Source organism: Meriones unguiculatus, chromosome 1 (genome assembly GCF_030254825.1).
Source record: "Meriones unguiculatus strain TT.TT164.6M chromosome 1, Bangor_MerUng_6.1, whole genome shotgun sequence".
Lineage (NCBI taxonomy): Eukaryota > Metazoa > Chordata > Mammalia > Rodentia > Muridae > Meriones > Meriones unguiculatus.
The window spans coordinates 28922087-28946424 of NC_083349.1; the positions used below are offsets into that span (position 1 = coordinate 28922087).

General features: G+C 50.7%; 1 protein-coding gene and 1 long non-coding RNA gene across 2 annotated transcripts in view; one reads left to right on the forward strand and one right to left on the reverse strand.

Annotated features, from left to right (window-relative positions):
• Window positions 1–1982: 1982 nt before the first annotated feature.
• On the reverse strand, window positions 1983–23066 carry Cd5 (CD5 molecule). The gene is made up of 11 exons (XM_021636030.2): window positions 22918–23066; window positions 14015–14053; window positions 10144–10449; window positions 9703–9765; window positions 8882–9223; window positions 6931–7218; window positions 5799–5924; window positions 5142–5195; window positions 4050–4169; window positions 3385–3476; window positions 1983–2395 (listed from the first exon to the last, which is right to left on the reverse strand). Exons 1-10 carry the CDS (start codon window positions 23063–23065, stop codon window positions 3388–3390), a joined length of 1575 nt encoding a protein of 524 aa, XP_021491705.2. The 5' UTR covers window position 23066; the 3' UTR covers window positions 1983–2395; window positions 3385–3387.
• LOC132655125 (uncharacterized) overlaps window positions 3753–24338 on the forward strand; it is a 64814-nt gene continuing 44228 nt past the window's right edge. The window contains exon 1 of the long non-coding RNA XR_009592765.1: window positions 3753–3997. This is a non-coding gene — a long non-coding RNA (uncharacterized LOC132655125). The remainder of the gene's footprint in view (window positions 3998–24338) is intronic.

The window sequence follows — 24338 nt, forward strand, 5'->3', positions numbered from 1 at the left end:
CTCCATGCATGCCCCTCCCCAAGTCCACTGATAGGGGAGGTCTTCCTCTCCTTCCTTCTGATCCTAGTCTATCAGGTCTCATCAGGAGTGGCTGCATTGTCTTCCTCTGTGGACTGGTAAGGCTGCTTCCCCCCCTCAGGGGGAGGTGATCAAAGAGCAGGCCAATCAGTTCATGTCAGAGACAGTCCCTGTTCCTATTACCATGGAACCCACTTGGACACTGAACTGCCATGGGCTATATCTGTGCAGGGGTTCTAGGTTATCTACATGCATGGTACTTGGTTGGAGTATCAGTCTCAGGAAAGACCCCTGTGCTCAGATTTTTTGGTTCTGTTGCTCTCCTTGTAGAGCTCTTGTCTTCTCCAGATCTTAGTATTTCCCACTTCTTTCATAAGATTCCCTGCGCTCTGCCCAAAGGTTGGCCATAAGTCTCAGCATCTGCTTTGATAGTCTGCAGGGCAGAGCCTTTCAGAGGCCCTCTGTGGGAGGCTCCTAACTTGTTCCCTGTTTTCTCCTTCTTCTGATGTCCATCCTCTTTGCCTTTCTGGGTAGGGATTGAGCATTTTAGCCAGAGATCCTGCCTCAAAAACATAAGGTGGCTAAAGAAACTACCTTATGTTTTTGAGGCAGGATCTTTCACTGAACCTGAGTTCACTGATTGAGGTAGGCCAGCTGTCCAGGGAGCTTCAGCGGTTGGTCTGCCTGTTTCTGCCTCCCAAGTACTGCGATTTCAGGTGCTTGCTACAATGCCAGCTTTTTATGCCAGTGTCAGGGGTCAGAACTCAGGTCCTCATGATTGCATGACAAGCATTTTGCTGACTGAATTATCTCTCTAGCTTCACAAGCAGTTTTCTAAAGAACCCCCTTTCCACTAAACTTTGTGGTGTGCATCTTTTCCTGTTAAATAGGCTATGGAAGCTTTGAAGGCACTGGTAGGCTTCAGAGAGCTAAAGAGCTTTTACAAGGAAGACACCTACAGGAGGCAGTGGCTGCCTTGGATCCTGCTTCCTTCCAGTATCAACCTCTTAGCTCCCTTTCATGGGTCCCCTTATCCTATTAGGTATGAGCAGGCAAGTGGTGGACCCTGCTCCTAGGTTCCTAGTGGCAGATAAGGGTGATGTGTGCTATTGGAGCTGAGGCCTAGGGCTGGAGAGGTGGCTCAGTGATTAAGAGTGAATACCGCTCTTGCAGATGACCAGAGGTCAGTTTCCCAGCACCCGTTTGAGGTGACACTCCAGCTTCAGGGGCTCTCACCCTGCACGTTCCCACACAAAGACATTCCATAGACACACAACTAGAAATTAGAAGGAGCAAGGCCTGGGTGGGGAGGGGGTGTTATAAGAAGGGCAGAGTACTGAGTAGACCTTTCTAGAACAATGGTGACCCTAGCTTTCTGATTCTCTGGTCCTCCTCTTCCCATACCCCTTCCTTCTAGTGATTCTCTGTTACTTTCCCAGAGTTGGCTGCTATGGATGGGTCATGGAAAACTGTGTCTGAAGGCTTTATAGCCAAGGCACAGCTTATTTCTGGGTTAGACTCGGGGTGGAGGGAGGGAGGCTCCTGGGCAGATGCCTTCCCTCTCCCCGAGAGTCAGGGTTATCTGAATGGTTTAGGAAACTGTTTTAGTTGAGAATTGTTTAGACCCCAGAACATACGCAGCCCATCCCCCAGCTCCTCAGTTTAAAGGTTAGCCGAAAGTATTGTACTGGAGATTTCTAACTTGTGAGGAGTAAAAAGTCTAATGGGAGAGGGTTGGCTGGGTATCCCTTTATTCTGGGCTCTGATGGGAGAAGAGTACCAGTGCCCTTGCCAGCCAGCAGGCCTTGCAATCTGGAGGGTGAGGTGTCTTTGGATGAGGGATGTGGAAGGTAGAAGGCAGGGAAAATGAGCCTCTCCTTGGCTTGGTGTGAAGCCTGTGACTATGGTCTCATCGGAAGGGTCTGGAGGGTAGGCTTGGGACACAACAGGCTGGAATACTCAAGTTCTCCGGAAGTAGAAAAAAAAACATTATTTACAAGGAATATATTAAAAAATACACTCGAGAAAGAAGCTCCCATGCAGATGTGCACTGCCTCATCATTCTCTCATGGCGTCAAGAGTCCAAGGAGAAAGCCAACCCCGCTGGTCACTGCTCCTCAAGGATGGGGGCGCCTCAGAGATGGAGTCTCTGCTTGCAAGGGTTGGTTGCTTGTAGGCTCTGTCTTTTGAGTGTTGGCTTTTGGAGGAAGCAGCCAGGCTGTTATGGCTTAGGGGGCATAGGAGCTGGCCTGCCACTGCAGGGCCCAGGATCGTTTCCAAAGGACCTTGGCATCTGCCCAAGTTCTGGCCGAGATGGAAATGGGCAGCTCTCCAAGTGGCGAATGCTTCCTCAGGACGGAGAGGATGGTCCCAAGTTCTGTGAGGTGAAACGGAGGCATGTCAGAGCATAGACACTGGCACCATGGAGGAGAACCAGAGAAGTGGGAGATGGGGTCTTGCTTTGGGCTCAGTTTGGGGAAGCTGCTGTCTGGTGCTCCGGAGTTCTTCCTGGAGGCATAGTGGAGCTGAAGGATATGATTTCTCATGAATTCTCAGGGGTGTGTTATGGGAGTAGTACACATGTGTGCACTTGCAGGTGTGACTTCTCATGAACCCTTAGTGGTCTGTCTGTGTCTCTGAGCATATTTGTTATGGGAGTGCACACACCTGCACTTGCGTGTGGAGTTCAGAGAACAGCCTTAGACATCTGGAGACCTCTTCTACTTTCTGTTGGAGACAGGGTCTGCCACTGGCCTGGAACCTTGTCACAAAGCTAAGCTAGCAAACTTATATGGTCTGTCTCTCTCCCATTCCACCGCAGCTGGAATTTCCAATTGCAAGCCATGATACCCAGCTTGTGTGTGTGTGTTTTTTTTTTTTTTTTTTAAATGGGTTTAGGGTATTGAACTCAGGCCCTCCTGCTTATAAGCCACTGCTCTACTGACAGCTATCTTCCCAGCTCTCTTAGGTATATTAGAACAGTGGCTGTTCATGATGCAGCTTTATAGGATGGCCTTAAGATTAATGATTCTTCTGCAGTTTTCCTGGGTGGCGTCATCATCAAAGATTTGGCATGCACACGCATGTGTGTGTGGGGTCTGTGGGGGGCGTTGGGTGGGCAGGTTTATTTAATATTTTTATTTTTTGAGACAGACTTGCTATGCATCTCTGGCTGGCCTGGAACCAGCTATGTAGACTAGGTTCACCTTAAACCTTGTAACTCCACCTCCTAAGTGCTGGGGTGACAGGCCTGGTTCACTCTCCCCCTTTATGTGAAGAAGATGCTAGGGGCCTGTGTCCATTATGGGCAGGGGAGATGCTGGGCCCCTGGGCTGGGTGCCAAGCACCAGGCAGGGGTGGGCTCACCTCTTACAGTCTCTGAGCCACTTGCAGGTCATAGTCACTGTCAGAGGAATTGTCAGGCTGGGTGGAAGAGCGGTGCAGGGCCCCTTCCAGCGCTAGAGAGAAAAGAATGCCTATTAAAGAGGTCCCGGAGGCTACACAAGGCCCCAGGAGCTGAGTGGGTTGCAAGATCACAGAGGCTTTCTGAGTTGGTGACATCCATGTATCAGTTTTGATCAGGCTGGCCAAGTGTTCGCTAATGATGCTAAACTCCAGGCCCCCTGGGACTTAATTGTGAGTGACTGTAGGAGCCAAGTATTGGAGGCTCCTGTGGACCACTTAATGGCTCCATCCTGGCTTAGTGAGATCTGAGGGCCTCATTTATCATCTAGCCCCTCAAGGCCTGCAGGCAAACAGGCCTATTAGGTCACAGCAAGGCTGGGGTTAATGGCATCCATCCAACTGCATTCTTCTCTCTAGATGAGTGTTTCAAGGTCTCCAAGGGACAGCAGAGATGAATCCTATGAAGGCCGCATTCCTGCCACCTCCCTGCTGGGGCCAGCTGTCAAGCAGGCAGTTTCATCCTCCACCCCCTGGAGCCTCCCTTTCCTTCTTTGGAAAAGCACAAAACTTCAAGGTCAGCAGTCAGCATGTGTGCCCTTCTTGCCCAGCAGCCCCCTGCTGCTCACCTGGATAAGCAGACAGGTGGGAGTTCCTGGGAGGTTGGCTATAGTCATTATCCACGTGAAGGGATGTTGGGTTCTCGACCTGGGACCGTACAGTTGCTGTGTGGCTTCGATGGAAAGACACTAAGCAGACACAGGAGGCCAGTGGCATTGTTAGAATCGATGTGCTTTCTGCCCAGAGCAAGGTCCCTTAGCTTAGCTTCCTGCTTCCATTAGGTCATGGGAGAGGGGTGGTACATTTCCCCTTTCTTTCTCTCTGTGGAGATTCATGGTGGCGGGGGTCAGCCTCAGATTTACAGAGCAGTCTGATTGGCCAGGCAAGGCCTGCAGTTGTTCTGTCAGACCTCACGCTTTTACCCAGCAGGCAGCTGGAACACAGGTGCTAGGGAGATGTACATCATACCCACCCAGAGCTGAGAGCCTTTATGTTTTTAAACAAACAAAACAGAGAACCTTCTAGAAAGAGCCTGGGCATAGAAAGGGGAGAGAAACAGAGTGTGTGCTGCCATCCATTAGTGTAGCTCTGAATGTGGCTAGGAGAGAGAATAAGGGCTAGGGGAGGGGGAGGGCTGGCAGGATCAGGGAATTCTAAAACTGGCCCTCTGAAGTTGTCCTGTGCTAAAACTAGCTGGGCCCATCCTTTGTCATGTCTTCCTGCCTTGAAGAGGAGCCGTAGGGAAGGTTCTGATAAGGTCCTGAAGAACTGTGCATAGCTTTGCTTAGCCCTGTTTGATGGTGGGAGGGATAATCCCCATGGGTATCTGTTAGTCATCAAGTTGGGGAAGGCCACCCTGGGGGGCGGGGATGAGGGCTGTGGGGACCTCTGCTTAAGTCAACCACAAGGCAAGAGACAGCAGAGATACCATGATGTCTGGGGCTCAAGAGGCCAAAGGCATGGAACCACTTGCCCCTAGAAGAAGCCTCAGCCTTCTCTGGTGTGGGGACATCTGTTGGCCACAGTCACACCTTAGTGAAATGTGGTGGAGATCTGAGGCTGTAGCAGCCGCTGCTTTGCTGTGATCAGCAGAGACCTTGACTCTGCCTCAGTGGCCTGAGTCCTGGGGCTGAGGAACACCCGCCTCTGGGGACACTTACTGCTCTGGTTCACTCCCGTGGGACCAATCCACTGATGTTGCTTCTTCTGCCGGACTAGACAACAGACAGGAAGCTCGTGAGACCAGATGGTGGCGAAGGAGAGGAGGGGTGGGGAGAAAGGGGAGGCACAGATACCCTGAAGGCAGGACTGATGGGGGCCACAGCTCCAGGCCTTCTGCTGCCTCATTTCCTAACTGACTGGGGGTGGGGAATGGAAGCCTTTGGGACCTTCAGAAATGATCACAGGGTTTATTTAGAACCATAATGGATAACCCCAGGGCAGGAAGGCCCCAAAACTGCTGCTCTGTTCTTTCATTGCCTGTGGGCAATTTCTCTAAGGTCTGCAAGAGCAGGCAGGCAAACTTCCTCATTCATAAAGTATCCACCTGTCCATTTAATAAACGGGGAAACTGAGGCTCAGATGAAGGCAGCAGTACAGTCAGTGTCTTTGGTAGCTGTAGAGCTGGTCTTGGGCCACATCTTGTGACATCAAAGGTTGTGCTGATGTCATGCGGCTATGGCCTTTGCCAAATGTAGACAAGGAAGAATCAGAGGGTACAGTTTGTCCTGACTTTCTAATACTGTAGGTGGAAATGGCCAGTGGGCAGCAGAGGGATTTGGGTGGTAAGGAAAGAAGGCTTGGGGTTTGGCACCTACACTTCTTCACCAGCTTCTTGTAGACCAGAGGCCCACAAATGACCAGCAGCACCAGCAGGAGTACAAGAGACAGGATGATGCTTGCCACAGTGCCTGGAGCCATGCCTTTTGGGTTTGGATCTTGGCCTGGACAAGGGGAGTCTTAAATGAGTCCCAGCCCTAGGGAGTGACTCAGAGGGCAGTGACTGCCTGATTTCCCTGGTACCGTGGCACCTCCTACCTACACACCAGTTTGTTCAGAGGGGACTTGTCTGTTTGGCCGTCTCTCTGGCCCTCTCTAAAAATCTTTGCTATCCATTCATTTGTCTACCGTTTGTCTCCTTCAGTGAGCATTCAGATACGATTTGCCATTCTTGTTATCAGGTGTTAACTTTCTATCTTTACTATTTAGGCTAATCAACTTCCCATTATCTACATCAGGAAGATGACCATACAGGACCTCATATCAAGAGCCAGCCAGCCTTCTGTTCATTCAATCAGTGATCTGTCAGCCATCTATCCATCCATCCATCCATCCATCCATCCATCCATCCATCCAGGTCATCTATTCACCCACACATCTATCTGCTTGTTATTTATCAACTGTCTATCCATCCACCTATCCACTGACCCATCAATTCATCTGCTTGTGAAGTCATCTGTCTGTCAATCAATCAATCTATCTATCTATCTATCTATCTATCTATCTATCTATCTATCCACTGACCCATCCATCTGTTAATACAATCATCTATCTACTCATCCATCCATCTATCCATCCATCCATCCATCCGCCTCCCATTCCTTTCACCTATCCATGTATCCATCTTTCTTTTACCCATTAATTAATTACCATCCATATAGTAAAATATGTTCCATCCAGCCCTGATTTTGGAGCTTGCATCCTGGGAGAACAGGAGATAGAAGGCGAGGGAGAGCTCTGGTGTCTGCCAGCGGCCTGTCAATGATCCACATGGGTCTTGCCTGTTCTACCCAGCACTGCTCTCTGATCCTTGAACCCCGTTTACTGTCCCCTTTCTAGGAGCTTTTGTCTACCTTTGAGATCTGTTCTTTAGAGATGTGCTCACTGACTCGGCCTCAGAGGAGACATCTTTAACAGCCCTCCACCCACTGAGGGCCGCGGTCAACTCACATGTGACGAACACCCTCTTGCAGGCGTTTTTTTTCTGAAGCTGGTAACAGTGAGATAGCCTCTCCTGGGCACAGAATTGCCCAGCGGAGTTCCTGTCAGCGTCCAGAACATGGAAGGAGGTGAGGCCGCCACACTGCTGCTCCCGACATAGCTCTTCCCACCAAGCCCGACCCCTGGCTGCAGAACCGGCACACAGGGCGGCCCACTGTGATCCTTGGCGCACCTCAGCAATGCCCTCACACACACTGCTGCCACCCACCAGGCGGCTCTGAACCTTGGGCTGGAAATCTGCAGAGGGGAAGTGATGATGAGGCGGTAGGCTTGACCTGGGACCCTTGGCAGTGCTGAGCACTCCAGGGTAGGTGCTGTCCTTCTCAACAGCCCTCCTAACATCCTCTCCAGTACTTCCCCAACCAATCTCTGGTCCCCGAGCCTATGGGTAGCTGGTGGTGGCTATCTCAAGACATCAGTGGCAAAGGAGCTGGTAGGGCAGCCATGCCTTCTTACTCTCTTGATATTCCTTGGAAAGAGGGAGGGCTTTTTAGAAGGAAAAAAACAGGCCTGAAGATGGAAAAAGCTGGTGTACTTAACTGGTAGGCCCAGGAATTTTGCTGCCTGGGCCTGCAACCCTGTGGATTAGGCTTTTGCAATGAGGTTGGGTACCTAGAGACAGGTATTCATGCCTGCTAATCAGGGTGGGGCCTGGGAATCTGTGGCAGAAGCTACTATGCTTGATTTAGAGTCAATAGTGAGCTCACCAGCTATGGCTAGTTTCCATGGCAACACCCACCTTCAAAGCCCTAGTGAATCTTCTACTTAGAAGAAACTTCAAAGCAAGGCCTTGGGCCTGGCTTTACAGGTTATAGCCTGCATAAGAGCTTGAGGGTTCATAGCTGAAGAGTAGGTGGGGCTGAAGCCAGCCGTGAGCCTCTCATGTGGCCCAGAGAATCTTGGGGCTGCTTCTGCCCGGAAGATCAATTTATTTGAGGTCTCCGATGGAGTAGGCTGTCCTGCTTGTAGAGCTTATAGTTCAGAGCCATGCATTCTATATTTGTGTAGGAATCCTGGGGACCTGCTGAAACCAGCAGGGGTTAGGGGTGTGGAGAGGGGTGAGACTGTCTCCAGGTGACACTGATGCTGCCTGTCTAGGACCACACCTTGAGTAGTACAGGCTTAGAAAATGGGTTCTGGATTGACACTGCTTGAGGACAAATCTCAGCTAGTGCTCTGTGATACTGAGGGGAAGCTGAGCTTCTCTGAGTCCTGGCTTCCCCATGGAAGAAGAGGGTTATAATACTTCCTCCCCCCAACTCTCTAAAACCAAGGATGTCAGCATCAAATAGCGTGTTGGGAACAGAACCAAGAATGCACCTGGGCACTTCCAGTGACGTGGACCATCTCTTTCCAGGCTTGGTGGTTATTCTGTCTTGCTTTGAACTGTGCTTTCTTCCAGTCTGTACTGATTCTGGTTTGGCCCCATAAAGTCCCACACTTTCCCTCTCTCTTCTCTTCAGCTACATCAGTCCTGCTCAGGGCCCATACAGAGCATCCTTTCAGGGGCTGCCTCTATAGCTGTGCTTTGAGCCAGGCCTTAGGGACCCCCCACACCTTACCATCCCTCCAGCTTCCTTTCTGAAGATTTGAAAACTTCCCATTGGCAAAGGTTATCCCTCTAATTTCCCCCAGGCCTTTCCCCAAGCCTCAGTTTCCTTTTCTCCCCTTCCTGCTGGGATCCCAGCTGCCTCCACTTCTCCAGATGGTAGCTCCTTTGGCCTGGGCAGGAGTTGCTTTGTAGATGCCTGAGACACTACCTCATCTAACTTGTCCTGTCTTTTAGAGGCCATGGGCTCAGGCCTTCACATCCCTTTTATCCCTATTGGCCCTCTCATAAAACTTGAGCATCTGATCAGGGGGCCCCCATGTCCTCACTCTAAGGCAACAGATGGCTTACCGGAGCAGATGACTGAGAGTGCCTGACCACCCTCCTGGGGCTTCGTTTTCTGGAAGCACTTCTGCAGTGAGGTACAGCTCGCGTTTTGGGCCTCCCATCGAATTGGCAAGGGCCTGAGTTTGCTCAGTTCTCCAGGAGCTGCTGTTCCTGCTGCCTCCGGCCCCGACAGATATGTCAAGAAAGATCCACACTGTAGAGCATTACAGATGAGGTTCCCCAGGCCCAGGGGACTGTCCTTGGCTTTGTAGAGGATGGAGCCACCCCGGCTGCCATTGTAGAATTCCACCACACCTGCGCACCTCAGGTCCTCGTGACCTGGCACCAGCTGCAATCTGGGAGGAGCTAGAAGCGGAAGGCACACCTGAGTGTGGATAACTCCCAGAATGCCTTGTTGCTGAGACCCAACAGATGGATGCTTGGGAGGTGAGGGTCCCAAACATTACATAGGACACACCTGAATCTTTTCCACTAAAATTTAGTTGTAAGGAGGCCTCCTCTTGGCTGCTGTTTGTTTTGGTGATTCAGTGAATTTAATTAGGGCTTATTTACAGAAACATGGGTACCTTAGCAGTGGCTACAGCACTGAATAAAATGTCTCTCTGCACCCCCACTAACTGCCTATATTTCCTCAGGGAGGGGAAAGGTCTCATGAATCCCTCCTCCCTCCATTAAAGAGTGTTGACGGGCCTAATCTTGTGCAGGTAACCACAGCTCCTCAGAGTTTGAGAGTGCAGTGGCTGTGTCATACCTGGCCCTTGGGCCTTTATTTGTCTGCATCAGTCCCTTCTCCTTCCCTCCATGATGCCTGAGAACCCTCTTACCTGTGGGCTCCGGCATGGTGGTGGGTGGGGTGGTTGTGGGTGGAGGTGTTGTCTTCTGGGGCTCTGCAGTGAAACACACAGACAAGGGCGGGAAGTGGGGAGTGGAGGGAAGGAGGGGAGCTGGGGGTGGCAACGTCAAACCCTGGGCCCTTGCCTTTAGTGCCACTTGTCAATAAGCTGACTTGACCCCCACATCCCCAGTGCTGCCTCTCAACTCCCTGGGAGGTGGAAGTCCCCCACATCACAGACAGGAACCTGGAGGCTCGAAGGACAGCTAAGGTGGCATTTGGCAGAGCCAGATCCTGCTTTTCAATCCTGCCAGATGGATGCAGTACCCTTTGGCTTACCTGAGCCAGCCAGTCCCCTCACCTGTCTGTGGTTGGGGCACTGTAACTGTGAAGCCCCCTCCCATCCAGGACTCAGGCACATAGCATCACCCACCTTGGCAGATCAGGCTCAGGGGAAGACACCTGGCTGGTGGATTTTTGCTGCAGTTGGAGAAAGACAACAGGGGTCCGTGGCAGATGACCTGTTTCTGGGGTGTGCTCGAGAAAAAGAAACTGCCGAGGGCCAAGGGATCACCACATCCCAGCTGCTTGCACACTACAGAGGCCTCATGGGGTTTTCTCCAGCGGTCCTGGCTCCACTCCCAGCTGGAACTGCACACGGTATACCTCAGGTCTGCTTGCTGGACCGACAGTTGACCTTGACACTTGGAGTTGGAGCCACTTAGTGTCACCTGGTGATCTGGGGGTCAAAAGAGGCAATGGGAGATATCAGGGGATGGAGGAAGAGCTCAGCTCTTCTCCTTCTCCCCCCTTTTAGGGCATGGCAGAGGCTTCTTAGAGCCTCAGGCGGGCACTGTGTTGGCCCCATGCTGTGGCTCAGGTTTCGAGCTAGAGGAAACCTTGGGGCCGTAGACAGGATGTTTCCAGTACCTTCTATCCAATAAAATCCCCTCAAACTTGGAAGTTCTTTTTCAGTAGGCCTGAGGTGTCGCCTGATGTCTATCTGGTGTCGCTGTGTGTGTGTGTGTGTGTGCATGCAGATATGTGTTTGAATGTGTGCATATGTGTATCAGGGGTTGGGGTCACTCTTGAGTGTCCTTCCTCAGGAGCTAGCTGTCTATCTTTTTGGAGACATGGTCTCTCTCTAGGACTTGGAATTACCAATTTAGCTAGGCCTGCTGGCCAGGAAGCCCTGGGGATCTGCCCATCTCTGCCTCCTAGCACAGGACTGACTACAAGTGTGCCAACATGCCCTGCTTTTTTTTAAACATGGTTTCTCTGTGTATCCCTGGCTGTCCTCGGACTCACTCTGTATACCAAGCTGGCCTCAAACTCACAGAGATATGCTTGCCTCTGCTTCTGAGTTCTGGGATTAAAGGTGTGTACCATCACCTTGTGTGTGTGTGTGTGTGTGTGTGTGTGTGTGTGTTTAATGTGGGCTCTGAGGATTGAACTCAGGTCCTCGTATTCAAGCACTTTACTGGACTGAACCATCTCCACAGCTCTTTCTCCCAAGATCTTTTTGTTTTAGCTTTTAAAATCAGTTGTATTATCTGGGTGTGGTGGTATATGTCTGCAAGCCCAGGGCCTTGGCAGTGGAGGAAGGAGAAGTAGGAGTTTTAGGTCATCCTCAGCTCTATACTGAGCTCAGCTCTATACCGAGCTTGAGGACAGCCTGCCGTAGGGAGACCCTGTCTCAACAAAACAAAACATCAAAACTCAGTTTCATAGAGGCACAATTTTCACACAGTGAAATACACTCATTTTAAGGGTTCTGTTTGGTGGGAGTTGACGAACATCTACAAGCACATTCTGTGATCTAGATACAGAGCCTGTCCATCATCTGGACAATTCCGGCTTGTTCCTCAACAGCCAGTTCATTTCCCTGGCTCCAGCCTCAGGCAAGGACTGCCCTGCTTTCTGCCGTGAAAGATTAGACTCCTCTCCAGGGTCACATAATTGAATTGAATCACAGAGCATCGTTTGCTATGGCCTCTTGCCCTCTACATATATTTGAGGTTTATGTGTGTTCCTGTATAGATCAGTAGTTTGTGCACCCCCTATTTTTAAACTTCAGAATATTTTATTGTGTGAATTTTCCCCAGTTCTTTTCTATGTATCATGTGGGTTGTTTGGGGATTTGCCGCCGATGTATCAAACTGCTTATAAATTTACATGCGCAGGCAGGCGTGTGGGCTCACATTTCCATTTCTCTTGAGTAAACACCTTACAGTGAAATTCCTAGGCAGGAATTATAGGTGGGCTTGCTGCTTTGTGAGTTTACAAAGCTCCACAATGGGAAGAGAAATAGATAATATAGATAATATATAGAGGTGCCCCTCGTGGCCCATGGAAAGAAGCTTCTAGGACCCCTGCAGTTGCTAGAATCCACAGATGCTTAAGTTCCTCCCGTAAAATGGTCTAGGACTAGGCAAGGTGACACATGCCTGTCATCCTAGCACCCAAGTGATGAAAGATGAAGGATCATGAGTTCAAAGTCACTCTCGGTGAGTTTGAGGCCAGTCTGAGCCACACACCTCTCCAACAAATTAACTAACTAACTAACTAACTAACTAATTAGCAAACAAGCCAATCCCCACCCCTTCAAAATGGGATGGGGCAGGAGATGTAGCTCGGCGCTAGAGTATGTGTTTAACATGCTTAAGGCCCTGAGTTCCACCCCCAGCCCTACAAAGACAAGCCAGCTGGCCGAGTGTCTGCATCTGACCTCCACACATCCTTTGTACGCTGTCCCCTCGAGGTTTTTCAGAATACTAACACAACGCAAAACTACGTCAATGGTTGTGATTCTGTACTGTTTAGGGACCTCAACAAGAAAGGCATCCAGGAGAGGTAGGCCTGGCTGCATTTTTGTATGCGGTGCGTGTGCATGCTGTCCCTCAGGCACTGTCCACATTTTTTGAGACAGTATTTCCCAGTGGCCTGGAGCTTAATAGGCTAAGCTGGCCAGTGAGTCTCAGGGGCTTGCCTGCCTTCTCCTCCACAGTACATGAAATACAGGGGCATGCCACGATGTCTGGATTTTTTTTCTCTCAAGTTTTGGGATCATTCAGGTCCTCATGCTTGCAAGGCAAGCACTTTACACACTGAGCCATATCCGCAGATCCTGTCCGCATCCTTCATCTTCACTTGGTTGAAGCCACAAATAGTGTGTTCTGTGTCTCTCTGTGTCTCTGTCTTTGTGTCTGTCTGTCTGTTTCTCTCTCTCTCTGTGTGTGAGGATATGTAAAACTATCCTCACACACAGAGAGAGAAGAGAAGAGACACAAATGAAAGTAGCAGCAGTTCTTGTCATAGGAAGCTTTGAGCTGAGCAGAGGTATTACTCATTCAAGACACACATTTAAAAATGAAAAGACTTTCCCAGACACTTCCTTGGCTTAGAGCTACTGCCTCTTCTTTCCTGCCCTTGGGGATGTGTAAAGCGTAGAGAGCAGGGCTGTGGCTGACCGAGGTCACCTGGCTAGCTGGGTGCCGAGGACTGGTCCTACATCTAACCATTGCAGATACTTCATGGGCTCCTGGCTTGGTAAGCACCCCAAAAGTGCTTACCCAAAGGGAGAGATTTTCTCCTCTGTAGGTGGGCAAGCGAGGCTCAGACAGCAAGTGACTTACTAGAACCTGATCTGGGACATCCTCTCTCTCCAGATAAACTCAGTACAGTGTTACCCAGGTTAATGTGGCGATGGGACTGTGGTGCAATGAATATGGAGACTGTCAACTTAAAAGATGACAGGGCTGGCGTAGCTCAGTGCAGAGCACTCGCCTCGCACGTGCAAGGCCTGGGGTTCACGCCTGGCGTGGAGAACTAAAGCAACAGTTTTGCACTGCAGATTTCTCCGAGCCTCACTAAGCCGGTGCACACGGTCTGTCTCCAGGAGGAGATGCCGTGTGGCCCCACCCTTCGGGAAACAGCGGCTTCTAAGACCGAGGTGGAGGCCCTCTGCTCTCTGCAATCCGACACAACCTTTCTCACAGCCTATCCGCAAGTGTCCATGACGGAGGACCAGAGAGGAAGCAAGGCTTTGTGAGGTGCATTTGTGGGTGGGTATGTTTCCTGCCCACAGAATGGGGTGGGGGGCGCGCTAGCTAGCATACGTGTGCTTCACAGGGCACCACGTGTACGCGTGCTGGCACGGCTGATGTCTTTGTGTTTGTAGGAGGTGGAGTTCGCATTGATGGAGGAGGCAGCTTTCTTTTCAACACGCAGGTCCTCATAGAGCCCACAAAGCCGGCTGTCCTGCTCCCTCCCCGCCTCACGTCCCTTCTCACGATCTTCCTTACCTGGGTCATTCCTCCAGGACTGTCCATGGCAGAAAGCAGCTGTGCAAGAGAGAGAAGCAGGTCACAATGTGAAGCCCCCATCCCTTGGCCTCTGCTTCAAGGGGCAGCGGTGGCCTTGGCTGACTGTCCCATCTTCCTGTGATTTCCCCACCCCATCCCCCAACCCCTTCAAGGAGATGCCAGGGCAGGGATTTTCATGCTGTAGCCTAGAACCCAAAGCGGTTATAGAATCAATTTAGTGGGCTGCAGCCATCGATTCTCTCACTTTTTAAAATTTATTTTCTCAATGGATATGCCAGTGGAATTGATTTTTCCTTAGTGCATGATCCTGTGAATGTTAACACATACCACATGCATGCCCTCCATCGCAATCAAGATACACGCCAGCTTCATTGCCCACAGGACTCCTCACCCCGTCTGTCCCCATAGAGCAATGCAAGCATTCCTCTTCTTAGAAGGGAAATGGGACAGAATATAGAATGACGCACCAGGTTGGTACTGGGAGGGTTTGAGTTGATTGGAGGGGCAGTGCTGCTGAGGAGATGGCTCAGTCAGTAAAGCGTTTGTCTTTCAAGCATGAGTTCTTTTGTTCAATCCCAGAGCCCTTCTGTAAGAACCAGGCAGTGTGCATGTGCTTGTAACCCTAATCCTAGCTCCTAGGAGCTAGGGACAGGAAGACCCTGGCCCTTGGCCTACTGGATAAGCTCTGGACCCGTGAGAAGTATTGTCTCAAAAGTAAGGCCGGGGCTGGACAGACAAGTCATCAGGGAAAGGTGCCCACTGCCAAGCCTAGTGACCTGAATTCTATCCCTGGGACCCACGTGGGGGAAGGAATTGCTCTCAGATCCCACACACATGTGGTATGGCGTGTGCATGCACATGTAAGCACACAATATTTTTTTTTCAGATAGCAATGCCAGGGGCTAGGAATGTAACTCAGTTTGTAGAATGCTTGCTTAACATGCACAGGGCTCCAAGTTCTATCCCCAACACTTCATAAATCGGATGGGTTGGTACGCTCTACAAGCCTACTTCTGGGGAGGTGGAGGCAGAAGAATCAGGAGTCAAGGTCATCCTGTACTGTATAGTTAGTTCCAAAAAAAAAAGGAAGAGGGAAAGAAAGAATAAGGAAGGAGGGAGGGAGAGAAGGAGGAAGGAAGGAAGGAAGGAAGGAAGGAGAGATGTTTAGTAAGGTGGAAGGAGGGAACAGATTCCCAAAAGTTGTCTTTTTACTTTTGTCTCTCTCTCTCTCTCTCACACACACACACACACACACACCAATGATAATAAATTTTAAAAGGAAAGTGATCTGTTGAGAGAGAGCGGCTGTGCATTCCAGGGTGTGGCTCATCCTGTTTGGTCCTGAGATGAACTGTATTTCCTTTTCTCTCTCCATCACCATCATTATTACCATCACTACCGTAACTACCACTATGATCACCAAGAATGCAATCACCATTATTCTCACTGCTACTACCTCCATCTCTGTCAGCATCATCACTATCCCTCCTGCCATTATCTTCACTGTCATCATCTCCACCATCATCACGGTCACCCCCTTCACTATCACCATCATTACCATCACGTTGTCATGACTACCACCATCACCATTCTCAATATCACAGTCGTCATCACCACCATCTGTATCACCATTGTTCCTACTGCCACCATCACCATTGTCACTGTTAACACTGGGAATTTTTAGCTTAAATCTCTCAGTTTTCTCCATTATGCCATTCGATACACATTACTGCTTTGGTCCCTGTTTGATAGAGGAAACCAAGAGAGGTGAGTATCTTGCTTGTAAAACTAGTGGCCCAGAGGCTCTGCGCTCCCTACTGGGCCAAGCTGGCTGCTGTGTTCTATGCTCCATCATCCCTGCCTGTTTCAAGTGGCCAAGATAAAGCAAGTGCACCATACAGAGACAGAGCTCTGTGATGCTGGCTACTCAGTCAGACTCTCAGTTCTCTAAGGTGACAAAATTCAGTTTCATGATTCTTCACCTTCCTTCTCTTAGCCTAAATGTCCATAACCTCCAACCTGTGTTTCTGATGCATACCAGTGTCTGGCAGAGCAAGACTCACGGCATGCTGCTTCTTTGCCTGCCAAGGCTACTCTCAGGCTTTCTTGGTCCACAACCCAGTTTCATTCATTTTGCTGCTTCTCACAGGTACCCGTGAACACCCTCCTACCCCTGAGCCCTGCAGGCTGTGTGCTCAGCATCTCCTTGACCTCCCCTGGAGCCACACCTCACCCCTTTCTGAAACTCCTGTAGCCAATCCCAACCCAGGACTCTGCTTGGAGACTCCGGAGGCTGCAGGGACATGGTGCAAAGAAGAAGCCTTACGCCATTTTCTTCTCCACCACCCACACCTCTCCTCCAAGCTCCTGGGACAACATCTAGGAATCCAAGGCCTTTTCCTTCCTCCGCCCAACAACCTCCAAACCCCTACAGTGCAGGGCTTGGACTGAGCAAGGCCAGACAAAGATCTTGGCAAAAGAAGCCACCGTCCCTAGCCCAGCCCCCTGTCTCCACGTTGATAGAAATCCAATTTTTTGAATGTGCCTAACCCGACAGGACTTAGAAAGGGTCGAAGGAATGGCAGGGCACTGCTGGGGGCAATCCTCTCCCTCTTGCCCCGAGTATGGCTCTTGGTGCTACATCCCACAGGCTATGTTTAACCACCTGTGAGTTCTTAGCTCCAGGCAGTGCTTAACATTTTTTTTTTTAATTTTTTTTCTTTTTTTTTTGGCGGGGGAGGGGGTGTGGGAGGTTGGGGGACAACTTTCAAGACTTCCTTTTATTTTGTTTTTTAGAATAAATCCGAGTGAGAGTTACGAAAACAGGTAGCCAGGCTATGGGCTGTGTCTCCATCACCAGGGCTTCAGCCAGCACTCTAATACTTTTTATCTTCTGATTTGCCAGAGCTGAGGGGCCCTGCTTTCTCCCCGTGTCTCCTGAGCCCTGACTGGTTTTAGGCATATGGTGCTGTCTTCAGTGAAACACACCCAATCCCACAATGAATGGGACACATCCAGATTATAATATAATTAGCCTCCCATGACTTCAAGTCGCCACCTTGTACCAGACCTGTTTGTCAGGAATTTTAAGTTTTTTGTGGATTTTGGAATGGCTGGAAAGTTCATGGCCTTCTACCATGGATCCCTTTACTGGTAGGCAGGCTGTCGCTGTTCACAGGGGTATTCGGAAGGACAAAACCTAACTTGGGGCGGCTGGCGGTAAAGCCAGACTCAGGCTTCCGCCCTTGACCTGCTCAGAGGTCCTGACTGTCAGTTGCAGCCTGGACATGCTGGGTAGGGCTGACTTAGCATCTGGTAGGCACCATCGGGTCAGAGGCAGGGCCTGGGTTGTTGGTGATAACCATAGTAGCTATTGTGGTAGGTTCCTCACTAGTGAGCCTCTCTCAGAAAGACCCATTTCTCACCTAACACCTCAAATGAAGCGGATGCTACCATCTTGCTCTTCAGAGGACTCTCTTCCAATCACTTTCATGTAACTTAGAAATCAGGTGGCCTCTTTGTTCTATAACCAGTGATATCCTGACAGTTCATGGATCTCCCTAAATCGCAGCCATCAGTTTACATAGGAGGCAGCCAGCTTGGGGAGGACCCTAGCCTTTCTCTCCACATCTCCTCTGCATTGGCTAACTTGGAAGGTTCCAGAAACTCCAATATTCTTTCTTTCTTTCTTTCTTTCTTTCTTTCTTTCTTTCTTTCTTTCTTTCTTTCTTTCTTTCTCTCTCTCTCTCTCTCTCTCTCTCTCTCTCTCTTTCTTTCTTTCTCTCTCTCTTTTTGTTAGAGACAGGATTTCTCTGTATAGCCCTGGCGTCCTGGAACTCACTCTATAGACTAGGTTGGCCTTGAACTCGGAGATCTGTCTCTGCCTCCTGAGTGCTAGTATTAAAAGTGTGTGCTACCATGCCTAGCTAAAATTCAATTTTTTTTTTAAAAAAACAAAACCAAAAACAAAAAACACTTAGCAATGGAGCTGTCCCTAGCTTGAAACTGTCAAAGCTTTCTGGAAACAGAGGTCAGAGAGAGCCAGGGCTCCAGATATCAGTAAAATCTTTGGTTATGGCAAGTGCCTTTTGCTGTGACCAATGTGCAAACACTACTCCCCCTCCACCCTCAACAGGAGCAGCCTGGAAGAGAGAGCATGCTCAATGGGCAGTGGGTTCAAACTGAGGCAACACACATTTTCCACACACATTTCCTTCTCTGCCTGGAGTTCTGGCACACCTAACAGAATCCACTCCAGTTTCCTGCTATTTGCTTGTGCTTCCCTTGCCCCCTGACTGCCTCTCCTTCCCTTTCCCCTTTTCTTCCTTCCTTCCTCCCTCCCTTCCTTCCTTCCTTCCTTCCTTCCTTCCTTCCTTCCTTCCTTCCTTCCTTCCTTCCTTCCTTCCTTTTTTCCTCCTTCTCTCCCTCCCTCCCCCCCCTCTTTTTGTGCTACAGGGTCTTGTGTAACCCAGGTTAGCCTAGAACTCACTATGTCTCAGAGGATGGCCCCGAAACTCCTTGATCCTCCTGCCTTAGCTCTCAAGCGCTGCAGTTGCAGGTGTGCAAGCCCTTCTTCACAGCAGCCTGTTCTTGCCATCACAGCCCCGTATGAACAGGCTGTGTTTGCCTCCACACATTCGGGTGGGAAAACCGAAGTTCTGAGGGGATGATGACTTGGCCAAGGTCATAGACGTGGCTGGAGGTGAGCAGCACTGTGCCTCACACCCACCATCCGACACAGCGTGAGGGGTTCCTCTGGGTTCCCCATAGCCAAGGTGTCGCTGCAGAGGTGGGACTGTGTTCTGTTCTGTGACCCAGTGGTGCTCCCGGACCTCAGAGTGAGAAGCATACAGGGTTTCTCTGTATAGCCCTGGTGTCCTGGAACTCACTCTATAGATTAGCTCTTTAAAATGAACAAAAACATCTGAATTCCAGAGCATGCCTGGCTAGAGATCTGGATGAGGACCCATAGTCCGAAGAGGCTGGAGGAAAGCCATCTGCACTGCGTGGTTCTCCCATCCCAAAGTGGGGTGGTTAGTCCTCAGGGAGGCTCTACGCACAGGTGCTCTCTCTCCTTCCCTTCTTTGGACCTGTGGAGCCACAGACCCCTCTGCTAAATCGCCCAGGCTCACCCAGTGGCAGGCTCGCTCACCCCCCCTCACCTAAGCGTGAACATTTTCTCTTTTTCTAAGGCCTGTCCTGTGTGGGCACAGCATGCTCCCATTCCCATCCAGCCCATCCTTATCTATTGCCAGCCTGCAAAACCTTCTAACACCCACACTCACTATCTTGGTCTCTTGTCTATCTTCCTACACACTCTAATTACCGGGTCAGGCCCACCAGGGCAGAGATCCTGTCTCTTTGCTCTCTGCGTACCCCCAGCACATAGTAGGTACTCAGTTAATGCTTGCTGTCTGGATGAATCCACAGAAACTACCACCACTATCCTTTGAAACACAGCTGCAGGCTTCTGATATTCTGTTCTGTTGGGTTGATTTTTTTTTTTTTTTTTTGAGCCAGGTTACTCGTTGTGTCTCCCAGGCCGGCCTGGAACATGTGATTTTCCTGTCTCAGCCTACCAAGTTCTAGGATCACTACCACGACCAGCTCAGCCTAGCCTGTTTGATGGAGGAGAAGACCAAGGACCAGAGAAGTTCTTGTCACTAAGGGTGACTAAGAAGAAAGCAAGTTAGATCCTCCCACCCTGCCCTGCACACTAACTGCACACACACATACATGCACATAAACACACAGGACTGATGCTCCTAGCTCCAGATGAATTCTTGTTCCGGTCACTTTAGAGAGACCATCTGACCCGATCCTTTGTGCTTAGAGCCAAAGACAGCCTCGGCTGTGTATCCGGGACAGCAGCTCACAGCCAGCATGTACCTAAGCCCTTTCAGGCCCATCTTTCCCCCAGGGCCTCTACCCTGTGGCCATCTCAACCCAGGCACCTCTTCCCTCCTTTCTCAGACTAGCTGGTTCTTCTTATCATTCGGGGCTCAGCGTGACCGGGGAAATATCATCCCCTTCAAAAAAAATCCTGTGCCTATTCTTATGCTTCCAGACATGCGAGGGCCCAGGTGCTGACTTCCAGACTTCCGTCAGGCCTCCTTGTGAGCTCGGCAGGCCCACGGCCTGGGACATCTGCCTTGGCTCCCGCTCGCTGCTCCTGCTGCTGTAAAGAGCTGAGTATCTAGTAGACGCTGAAGACACATTTGTGGATGGATGGATGGATGGATGGATAGGTGAATGAATGAATGAACAGCCTGTGTGTGAGGAAGGGGGAGAGCATCGGTGGTGCAGTGATCATCTCATAAGACCCCTTCCAGCTCTGTCCTGTCTTGCCTTGCTTCTGGATGGCCCTGATGTCTAGTGAGCACCGTGTCCACCACAGGCAGGTCAGACCTACTGTGCGTCAACTCGTTTACCCGCCACTAACATCCACAGGGTACAGTTACTATTTTCTACTTGCAGTGGAAGAGACTGAGGGTTACCAAACCAGCAAAAGCGGCAGAGTGGAACTCAGATTGCTTTGTGGAGTCACCGTGGTGGGGTCCGGCGGGCTGTGCAGTGTCCAGGCCATGTCACCAACCCACTCCAGTGACTGAGGGTCAGAAAAATTGTAAGAGGGTTACGGTGTGGGACCCCCTGGCTGACACTCTAACGCAGACAGGTTGTGTACACCTTCATTCCTCAGGCCCTGCGGTATCCCCAGCCCTGTGCCTTGATGACTGTAGGAGGCTTCTTCCACGGCCATGCCCTGACATGTGAGAATGGCTTTGGGGACCTAGTGCTCCTATGGAGGCAGTGGGGCCGTGTAAAGGCAGAAGTGGTGGACCAGGCTCTCTATGATGCTTACCGTCTGTTCCACCACGGGCTTGCCACTCTTGGGTCTCAGTTTTCCCTCACTGTGAAATGGGGGAGACTGTACTATTCAGAAGCTTATAGAAAAACAAAACAAAACAAAACAAAACAAAACAAAACAAAACAAAACAAAACAAAACTGGCTTTAAAAGGATTTCGTGAAATCAGGCCTAGTGGCACAGGCCTTTAATTCCAGCTACTGAGGAGACTGAGGCAGAAGGATTGCAAGTTCAAGGGACTCCTGGGTTACGGGATGTAGTCGAGGTCAGCTGATCACTATACGGAGACCCTGCCTCAAAAATCCATGGGCCAGTGCCTAAGTGCATAAAGATAAATAAAGGCGTTCTCTGCCCAGACCGATGAGTTAAATTCCATCTCATGGCAGAAGGAGAGGACTGACTCTTGCAAGTTGTCCTTGGACCCAGTGGCATGCCTGCACAGGACATACATGTGTGTTCGTGCACACACCAACACACACGTACACAAATAAATGTCTAAAAACATTTTTTAAAATAAAAACTTGGATATAGCTCATTGATAGCTTGCCTAGCATGTGTGAGGTCCTGGATTCAATCGTAGGACCATAAAAATAAAAATAAAAGTGTCAGCATTACCCTCCCCGCCCCCCAGGACCATGGGGTCACATCCTACCTATATGCTCTAGCAACACATAGGGACCATGTGCTCCTGGGCCTCCACATGATGCCCCCACTGGGGGTGAAGGTTTGCCTCCATCTCTTCTGGACTCTGGGTACCAAGGGGGCTGAGTTGCCTGCCAGTCTTGTCAGGAGTGCACTCCATACCTAGTGGGGAGCCTGGGTGGGTTTTGCCTCCCTGTGTGTGCATCTGAGGCTTCAGGGGAGCACTGGGTGGGGGTGGGGGGGGAAGAGATAAAGCCTTGGTTTCTGGGATTCTCAGGACTAACGGAGCCACGGCAATGTCCTGGTGGGGCCCAGGAAGTGAACAAGGCTTGTCATACAGGTGCTTTGTATCTTCTGCTGTCATATGTACAACGGGTGTGTGCATTTATCTCCTAAGCCACGGTAACATGAGTGAAGAAGCATGTAGTGTCCAGGAGAGAGCACATACGGTTCTCATACATACACACATTTGAAAGGCACTCTTCCCCCTCACACATGCACACACATACACACACATCCAAACTCACACATCCACATTCTCACACACACTCACTCACTCACTCACTCACTTAATCACTCACTCACTCACTCACTCACTCACTAGCTGTTGTGGGTACATAGTGAGTACCTGAGGCCTCAGACCCTTCTCTGTGACATAGGAAGCCATCTCTTCCTCTCTGTCACACCTGGCATCCAGCAGCCCTTACCCTGCCACACCTCTTGAGTAGTCAGAACCCACCAGTTTATACCCCTGCTCCTGCACGTCCACATGCTGTGGATGGGAAGATCTTATGATCAAATTCGGAGCTGAGGGTTTGGACCTCCAGGGGTAACTCCCGGAGGCAAAGCTCCCATGACCCTGGCTAGTCAAGAAGCACCCCCTTTGCTGATGTCACTGAGGGCCCACCAGCAGGGTCTCGGGTCTAGAACAAGACTTTGGAGTTGGGGGCTCCTTTAGGACTGACCCAGCGCTACTCTGTGAGCTTGGCGTCTGCTCTTCGGCAACCTTATGGAGGGACCATTTTCAGAAGCCTACTCCACCCGGAGTACCCTCAGCATCAGGTTTCTACCTCCATGGAGGCAGCCAGGTTAAGGTCAGGCATTTCTGGGTGGCGCTCTGCAGAAGGCAGCAGCATGTGTTGGGAGCTAATTGCCCTGATTCTAGCCCAAGGCTGAGGAAGACAGAGAATCAGGCTCTGCAATGTCCGGGCGGAACCCAGCTAAGGATGGATTGCTGGCCTGGCCCCTAAGACCCTAAACTTCCCCGCTACTGCACATGGGCCCAGAGTCTGACCTGGGAAGAATGGAGATTCCCCTTCCTGCACCCCGGAATGCCCAGGTACTTTGCCTGGCAGTAGCTGGCCCGAGACTCACCCAATGTTCCCAGCAGGTACATGGCAACCAGCAGCACCTGGCGAGAGTCCATGTATGTGGCCTTCTGCTGTTCAGCCTCAGTGAGCTCAGATGGCCAGCAGTAGAGGTGTCGGGCCCGGTGAGTGATTCTCTGGGAGGAAGGGTGCATAGGCAGGGGTGGAACAAGGGAAGCAGGCGGTGTGGGTGCGTCACTGCCACCCGTGTTTGAAGTTGAACTGTCAACTTCCTCCCGGTGAAACCACCTGCCCCAATTTGAATGGCGGCCCGAGCCTCTGTCAGCTTCCTGCACGAGGTGCTCAGAACTGAGGTGGTGCCCGCTGGCCATGCTCGGGCTCGGAGAGAGCCGGGTGTCCTTGTGGGATGGGACTGTGGGGCAGAGAGAGGCTGGGGACTCAAGAGAGGGTGTCCTGCTCTGGGGAGAGCTAAGCTGAGGTAACAAGGGCAGACGGGGCAAGCGCCTGAGGCAGGAGTTTCTTCTAGAGGATTCTGAGTGGGGCTGTGAGAGGTGGGAAGAGGCTGCAGGCCTTGAGTCTTGTTGAGGGATCAGTGAAGAAAACTGAAATGTAAGAAGACCTGCTAACTTCTGGCGGTGAACCAAACTGGAAGTCTTGCTAGGTAGCCCAGGCTAGCCTGGGATTTGTGGTACTCCTTCTGCTTCAGCCTCACAAATGCTAGAATTAGAAGTGTGAGCTGCCATGCCTAGAAGTCCGTGAGTGATATTTTACCGGCAGGTATAGCAAGGAGAGGGTGTCTTCATCAGAGTTGGACTTGCACCAGTATGTGTGTCTGTGTGTGTGTGTGTGTGTGTGTGTGTTAATGTGTATGAGATAGAAAGAGACCTCCGTGTTGGCGTGAGACCCCCATGATGTTGGGTGTGTGATCTCCATGTTAGGTATGATATCTCCATGTTGTATGGTCTACGAATCTGGATTCATTCATGTATTCATTCATTCATTAAACTCCATCCAAGAACTAGAAATGCAGCCAGTGTGGTGGGGCATGCCTTTAAACCCAGCACTTGGGAGGCAGAGGCAGGCGGATCTATGCAGGTTCGAGGCCAGCCTGGTCTATAAAGTGAATTCCAGGACAGCCAGGTCTGTTACATAGAATGTCTTGAAAAATGAAGAGAGAGAGAAAGAGAGAAAGAGAGAGAGAGAGAGAGAGAGAGAGAGAGAGAGAGAGAGAGAGAGAGACCTGCCTGCTAGCCACCAGGGGACCTCTATGACCTAGTATTCCTGTTATTTTTCTCCTTTGGCATTGCTGGGGATGGGTGCTGGGGATGGGTGCTGGGGATGCATGCTGGGTGCGTACAGGGCAAACACTCTACCAGCTGACCCCTGTCTCCAGCATCCCTTTCTATTTCTTAACCCCCCACAGCCTGTTCCCTCACAGTTTACAGAGAGCAGCTGGAAGAGCTCAGC

Excerpts from the sequence above, each read along its gene's own strand:
- Cd5 (XM_021636030.2), bottom strand. The coding sequence starts at position 23,065 with ATGCACCCTTCCTCCCAGAGAATCACTCACCGGGCCCGACACCTCTAC. Across the intron at positions 9,766-10,143 it reads CCTGAGCCTGATCTGCCAAG|AGCCCCAGAAGACAACACCT; the intron begins GTGGGTGATGCT and ends GTTTCACTGCAG. Across the intron at positions 7,219-8,881 it reads ACTCTCAGTCATCTGCTCCG|ATTTCCAGCCCAAGGTTCAG; the intron begins GTAAGCCATCTG and ends TCCCCTCTGCAG.